At 43.3% G+C, this 7,510-nt stretch overlaps 1 protein-coding gene across 1 annotated transcript; it reads right to left on the bottom strand.

The window, feature by feature from the left end:
- Positions 1–1,441: 1,441 nt before the first annotated feature.
- On the bottom strand, positions 1,442–2,434 carry LOC135491635 (leucine-rich repeat-containing protein 70-like). Its single transcript, XM_064777606.1, has one exon. It carries the CDS (start codon positions 2,432–2,434, stop codon positions 1,442–1,444), a length of 993 nt encoding a protein of 330 aa, XP_064633676.1.
- Between the last annotated feature and the right edge of the window lie 5,076 nt (positions 2,435–7,510).

Genomic DNA, 7,510 nt, shown 5'->3' with positions numbered 1-7,510 from the left:
TGGCACGAACACAGAGAATACTAGTAACTAAAGTTGAACCTCTCTATCAAGGACACCGTTGGGACTGACAAGTGGCTCTTCTTAGAGAGGTGTCCTGATTACAGAGGTCAATTCAAATTAAATGGAAACAACCAACTTGGTACCAAATATAATGTCCTTGATACAGAGGTTGTCCTTATCAGAGAGGTGTCTGCTAAGGGAGGTTCCAATAATATTTCAAAATGAATTATACTCTCCATATTTTATTGCTTTCAAATACAGAATAATGACGAGAAAAGAGGTGGGATGGTTCAAGCTTGCGCCCGCAAACGAGAGTTTCGTCGGAGAGACATGCGATATAGTGCTGTGATAAGCAATAAAAAGATCGCTCGTCTGCAATGTAGGTTGATAAATTGCTTGGTTTGATACTCATCGCAGGCCCCGATGACCCGCAATTCTTGTTGCAGACACTATGCAAACAAAAGATATTTGTCTCATGCGATTGTTTCCGCAGGAAGCTGCAAGAAAAAAACTCTCTTGCAGAAGAACACTTCAAGGTGCGGAGCGAACACTGAAGAAGAAAGTGTCTCTTGACCCGATGCTGTTTCCATACTTCACTGACTGGTGCACGATCGTCTTCAACGCGCATTAACAAATAATGAGCCGCCTCACTCGGCAGGTTTCGCATCACGAAGAGCGACGAACGACAAAGTACGAAGTACGAAGTACGAAAGTACTTTGTTGACGATTTTTTGGATGTTGATCCGAATTCATTCTATATCTATTACAACTAAGTATGAGCCCAGTGTCGCGTAAATTAATCAACGTAAACACGTACCTTAAGAGACCACTGACCTATGTATTCGGACTACGTCGTTCGTATTCTACGAGTTGCCAAACCTGCCTATTGTACACAACAAACGAACTTGGCCTAGGCTTACAGCCTAATTTGTTTCCAACGCCACCGCCACCAAGGTTATAGCGGTGGCAGCAAACGGGCGGACAGCAAACGGCTTCAACGTGTATGGCTGATGGCGGGAGTGGACAAAATTTAGGATCTAAGGTTGGACATAAAATCTGAATTATTGCCAGGTATAATTCTTAATTATGGTGCCCCATAAGTCAGCGGATCTTCTGATTTATGCCTCGGCATAAAGCTGAATTATGCCTTGCCATAATTAGACCAAACAGAACTGGGCATTTCCTTTTATTTATGGCGCGGCAGAAAAATCGCTCAATCGCATTTAATCCGGCTATCTGATTGGTTGTCTGCTTTTATCGATGACACGCGCACCACAATTCAGCTTCATGACGGGGCATAATTCAGGAGATCCGAGGTATTGATTGGCTGATTATGCCCGGCAATAATTCAGATTTATGCCCACCCTTAATTCTGAATTGTTTCCACTCGCGTCAGCCATTAACGTGAGGAGGTTGTAATATAGCAGTCTCATATTCAAATTCACACTGGACAGTTTGTTCCACCAACAGAAACCAAATCCGACTCAGCAACACTAACGAGCGTATTTCCGGCAACTTTTGCCGGACTGTTACATGTAATTCCATCCTGAAACCAGTCTGGAATAATGCTGGTCCTCGAAAGCGCCACCATCCATGCCCGTAGTTGGACCGAATGACAGTCGCATACCCAAGGATTGTATTGCCAGCTGATCTGTAGGTTACACTGAGCACTCCACGCAGTCAAGGTTTCAAGGAAATTCGTGTCAATCCTGTCTATGCCAGCATTGTTGAAGTCAATTCGTTTCAGCTGCCCGCGCGGGTGGAAGACGAAGTTGTCAATCCGGGTGGACTTGGCGTTCATTTCGATGTTAGTGTATGTGAGATTCAGTATCCAAGGAGTGTTCTGGAGCCATATTTTGTAAAGAGGGTTGTAGGAAAGGTCGAGGAACTTCAGCTTGTTGCTGATGGAAAAGCCGCCGAAGAACCCGAGGTCGTTGTGACTAAGGTCAAGGTCTTGTAAGAGTTCTAGTCCCTCCAATGGTGAGAAAAACGCCTTGACTGCAGAAGTATCGTCCCAGTTGGCCACACTGAAGAGGAGGTCATTGCCGCTTAGATCTATCCACTGTAGACTCTTAGGCAGATGGGGGATGGCCGTCAGACCATTGATAGTCAGATTTAAAAATCGTAGACCTGGTAACACTTTGAAAATATCCGAATCCTGAAACGAATCTATATCACAATCCGCCAATGTAATCGAGTTGAGATTTTCTCTCTGTCCGAAAGAGATTATTGTGTTGCCCATGTTGGTTGCGCCATATGCGTAGAATTCCTCAGGGGCGTTCAAGTCTATTAGAGACTGGATATAGCTCATGTTGTTGTAGTCGATGTCCAGGCACAGAAGTGTGGGCGAGGCGAAGGTGCAGCAAGATATCAAACCGAACCCGGCAAAAACACACGCAAGGGTGGCGCAAACATGGAGTCCCATTCTCGCCATTTTGGAAAAAAACAAGAGCTTTGCTACTTCAATTAAATGATGATCGAGAAAATTTCGAAATTTTACTCTCAGTTGAGGAAGAACGTCATGGCAAAACAAAAAGACAAAGTCTCAGGCTCGTAAAATATATTCACTTTTTACGAAGTGAAAGCAGAATTTCCGAGGTTTCTGGTACCGAAAAGTTGTCCAACAAACAGGCCCGCGAACTGAGAGATCAGTTCCGCACTCTCACAGACGTCAGGATCGAATTGGGTTGATATCCTTGCTTCTGGTAGTTCAGTCTTCTCTACATGCACGTACTTTCGAAGTACTGACAGTATTGGGTGCTAGCTCCAGCCAAAATCTTAAGAATCCAACAGTTCATTCGCTTGACCGACGGCAGTTTCTAGCTGCAGCCTTGTCACAACAGTAGCCAGTGGGGTCCTTAGCGCCTCTGACCCGATGTTTGGTTTGCCCTTGGCGATTTTACTATATTGGTCGATAAAATATTGGAAGGCGTCCCACTCGCATTCCAAAAAGAATTAGTAGCATTCCGGTGTTATTTCAGCGGGTTACTCTGTGGTGGACGCGCAAATTAAATCGATCCATGCAAATTTCCAGATTTGTCTGCGAACCAGGACAAACTGGCGGTGCATTCTCATCTATACATATTTGAGGCAACCTTGAAGGACCTTATGACCAGATGAACACAACGATATTTCGATAGAAGACTCCAACAACACAGTTTTTCCAAGTTTACTGAATCATTTTTTCCTTTCGCAGGCCAGGCCACCTCGGCAAACTTGAAGGTCGGTGTAATGTTTTTGAGTGTTTCTGTTTTTGAGTGTTTCCCCTCATTGTTTGGGAACGCTCAAAAATAGATTGACGAGTTTTTCTGTGTATCCCCCCCTATTGAAAAGTCATGGTCTCTCTAGCTGCCTATTGTTTGGAAACACTGAAACATGGGGAACAACCACAGATGTTACACCGGCCTGATTTTCAGCAATCTGGGGAATTCATTTAGACACCGAGTATTTTAACATAATGGCTGGGTTAGGCCCTACACTCTTAGTCGTCTAATACAGTGGGGACAGTTTAGAGTTTCTCCTCATCCGCGAACAACAGGCATTTTTGTCAAGAGTCTCCTCTGTCGATGGATGAAAAAGAAGACATTTACCCCAAGTTTTCCTCGCACGTGGAGTGTTGTTTTATTATTTAGTAGGTCCATGAAGAGTTAGTGGTCAATATTGACACCAGCGGCAACAGCAACATAACAAATCAGCGTGTTTTGAAAATATTTGGTAAACAGAGGATAAATAATTGCGACTGATTTAGGTCATGATCGATTGTGGGTCCGAGACCTAGCGGGTTGCGATTGTTTTCACATGTTGAGTGTCACTTATAGGAGCCTCATGGCCTAGTGGTTTACACTGCTGGCCACCACGCAATAGGGCCCGGGTTCGATCCCGGGGAGAACCCAGGATCGTATGTCTGGATGAACCGGCGTGGCTTTCAAGGAACTAAAATTCCTGGCTCTTCACAGTCCTTCGAATGAGACTCAAAACCGAGGTTCCTTGTACCTGGTGTCTATGCCAGGGCAAGCTGAGACCCCACCAAGTGAGAAACATGAGTAGCTTGCGTGGACTCTATCTCTCTCGCCAAAGTCGGACCACTAGGCCAATAAACCCAATTGGCGCCTAACCGTAGTGGCACGCATGATACGCTCATCCCGCCTTGGAGGAGGATTACTCCTAGGAGAATGACCCCTCCAAGTGCAGAGCGAACGCTGAAGAAGAAGAAGAGTATCACTCTTTACCGGTTTTCATGAACGAAGAACGAACAAGTCATTTCCAAAGCGCCGGTGTAATGTTTTTGAGTGTTTCTATTTTTGAGTGTTTCCCCTCATTGTTTGGGAACGCTAAAAGATAGATTGACAAGTTTTTCTGTGTTTCCCCCTATTGAAAAGTCATGGTCTCTCTAGCTGCCTATTGTTTTGAAACACTGACACATGGGAAACAACCACAGATGTTACACCGGCTACATACGATTCACAGTGTTACCTTTCACACTCACGCCGTGTTTTTAAGCCTAAGTCAGTTATTCTAAAACATCTATAGATTTAAAATCACCCTGGAGAATCAATTCCCCATATTGCCGAGCATCTTATCAGGCCTTCCAGTTTGCCGAGCTTGCCTGTCCTTGAACAGGAAATTGTATTTAATAAAGTTAGAAAAACTGTGTTGTTGGGTATTAGACAAAATATTGTTGTGTTTATCTGATAATAACGTTCTTCAAGCATGATTTGTATCAAATATAGAGAAAATAGCACTACTGGTTTGTCCTATGGAAAGCGAACAAGTGTGACCCGCTCTACCAAAACTAGGCGCTTGTCGCATCTGAACTTGACAGGTTGATACGGACTTGTTGTTCATTTCCCTATTGTTGTAGACCTTTTGTGAAATGTGACCAAATCAGTTTGTAATAGATTTCACAAAAGGTCTACAATAGGGAAATGAACAACAAGTCCGTATCAACCTGTCAAGTTCAGATGTGACAAGCGCCTAGTTTTGGTAGAGCGAGTCACAAGTTGTCAATTATGCGTGGATTGATTTTGGTGAGACAAACAATACCTCCATCAAGTGAAACACGACAAGTGACAATGTGTATCCTTTGTAACTCCGGTCAGTTGACTCCTGGCAAGTGACACATGACGACGTGACTCCTATACACAATTCCGGCGTAACATCAGTGGTTGTTCCCCATGTGTCAGTGTTTCCAAACAATAGGCAGCTAGAGAGACCACGACTTTTCAATAGGGGGGATACACAGAAAAACTTGTCAATCTATTTTTGAGCGTTCCCAAACAATGAGGGGAAACACTCAAAAACAGAAACACTCAAAAACATTACACCAGCCTGCGGTTGAATTGTATCAAAAATACGAGCCCACGCAAATACAATTTTGTGGAATATTCGAGGGAGGGGGGGACCTACGAGGATGAGTTTGAGTCAGCCAATAGTGGTGTGGCAGGCTGGAACAGTCGGTTGAAACTTCTCAAGTGGGATAGTATGCCTATTTCACTTAAAGGCAGTCCTCCTCCTGTGACGTTCGATCAGTCAGACTGGAGTTATTTGAAAGATTTCCTTTACTTTTCCTGCTGTCTTCAGTAAATTTCGGGCAAACATAATCCGAGTGATGTCTCTGAAGTTGTGTACCAGGTCAACATCATAGCTTATACAACGCAAAAGGGCCCGGGTTCGATCCCGGCCGGGGAGAAGCCAGAGTTGTATTTCTGGATGAACCGGTATGGTTTACAAGGAACTAAAACTCCTGGCTCTCACAGTCCTTCGAATGAGCGACTTAAAATCGAGGTTCTTTGTATCCAGGGCAGGTTAAAGACCCCACCAAATAATGAGAAACATGAGCAGCTTGCGTGGACTCAATCTCTGGCCGAAGTCAGAGTCACTAGGCAAAAACAAACATATGGCGCCTAACTGTAGTGGCACGCAAAAACGTTCATCCCGCCTTGGAGGAGGCATACTCCCTGGAGAAATTCACCTCCAAGTGCAGAGCGAACGCTGCTGCTGAAGAAGAAGAAGTGTACCCGGTTCCTTGCATGAACTGTGACAAAGTGTGCGCAGGAGAGAGACAAGGCTACCGAGGCCTAATCATCAAAGAACATTTGAAGAAATCAGCCCAGGGCCCAGTCGTTCAAAACAAATTCAGTAACCATGTGTACATCTTGATGTACGCCCGCTGTCCATCGATCTGGTTCCTCTAACCAAACTTTGACTATCACCAACATGACCAATGCCACTTTTTCGCAAATAGACTGAACTAAGTGTGATCTCATTTTTGATAGTCATCTGTTTGCACATGTAATTTTGCAAGGATGTATGTGTGTATGTGTGGTTTTCGAACCCAGACTATGAAGCATCTTCTCTTCAATTGCCCTTTCTTCAACGAAAAGCGTCAGCAGTTTTATGATAATCTTGGGTTGCGGTCAAACTTCGACTTCGAATTCTTCAATCACCTAAATGTGAACGCCAAGCTGGCAGTATCACTCCATGGCTCAGAGCACTTGAGCTTTGACACTTGTTTTTAAGTTTTGCAACTGTCCAGCAAGTTTTTATTGTCCATTGTTGTTGACCTCAGAACTGGTTGATATATTCTTTTGTCTCATCATTATATCGTGTATTATTATCATTAAATGCCATAACTCCAGGTATTTTGCCATTTTCTGCTGTAAGACGATTTCAAAAGTGTACCTAACACTTTATACAATACAGAAAACCCAATGCAATTAGCTCCATCCATTTTGAAGATATAGCCATTTATGTGCTTGACAACTTGATTACCTAATCAGGCTTGCAACTGGCTTGTTAGAGCCAGGCGGCGGGTTCAGCAAAAGTTGTGATGTAGATCAGGTTATTGCCCTACTTGGGAGGACAAATATCAATGAATGCTCTTAAAATTGATATATGAAGTCTGTTTTTCATTGACATTCGATATACCCTATAATAAGGTAAGGTAATACAGACAAATTTATACCATTATAGTAAGAAATCAAACATCAGTCTGATCTATGTCAGTAAACTTGCCGCCTGACTTCACTTAGAAACCTAACCAAGGCTGTTACATAACATGTAAACAAAACAGTTAATCTTGCTTTATCTCTGGACTGGGTGCTTCAATTTTGATCAAACTTGATTTAATGCGGAGCTTTAAGTCTACTCTTTGAGGATCTGCACATGTCATGCAATCATAAAAGCAGGAGTCGTGGCCTTTAATACTCGTTTTTATACTTTCACTGCCACAGTGCCGCCATTCTTTGTATTCTTTGTTTCTGAATGCTAAATCTTTGTATCCCAGGGTATCAATGCATTGCTTCAGCCCTAGGGAGTTTAACTATTCTGTATATGCAAAGATGCTTGAAAAATAAAGTATCATATTAAACTAAAAACTTTTTCGCCAAAAATAGAAGGTCAAATTTATGAAGCACCCTGTGTATCGCACACTACTTGACAAATGGACGACCATGAGCATGATAAGTGGAGCAAAGATGGGTATCGACCACCTCGAGTATGACGATGGGAG

This window comes from Lineus longissimus, chromosome 7, assembly GCF_910592395.1.
Source record: "Lineus longissimus chromosome 7, tnLinLong1.2, whole genome shotgun sequence".
NCBI classification, from domain to species: domain Eukaryota; kingdom Metazoa; phylum Nemertea; class Pilidiophora; order Heteronemertea; family Lineidae; genus Lineus; species Lineus longissimus.
This window is presented reverse-complemented; position numbering and strand designations above follow the sequence as displayed.

Bases quoted from the DNA above. Each gene is read 5' to 3' on its own strand.
- LOC135491635 (XM_064777606.1), bottom strand. From the start codon at position 2,434: ATGGCGAGAATGGGACTCCATGTTTGCGCCACCCTTGCGTGTGTTTTT.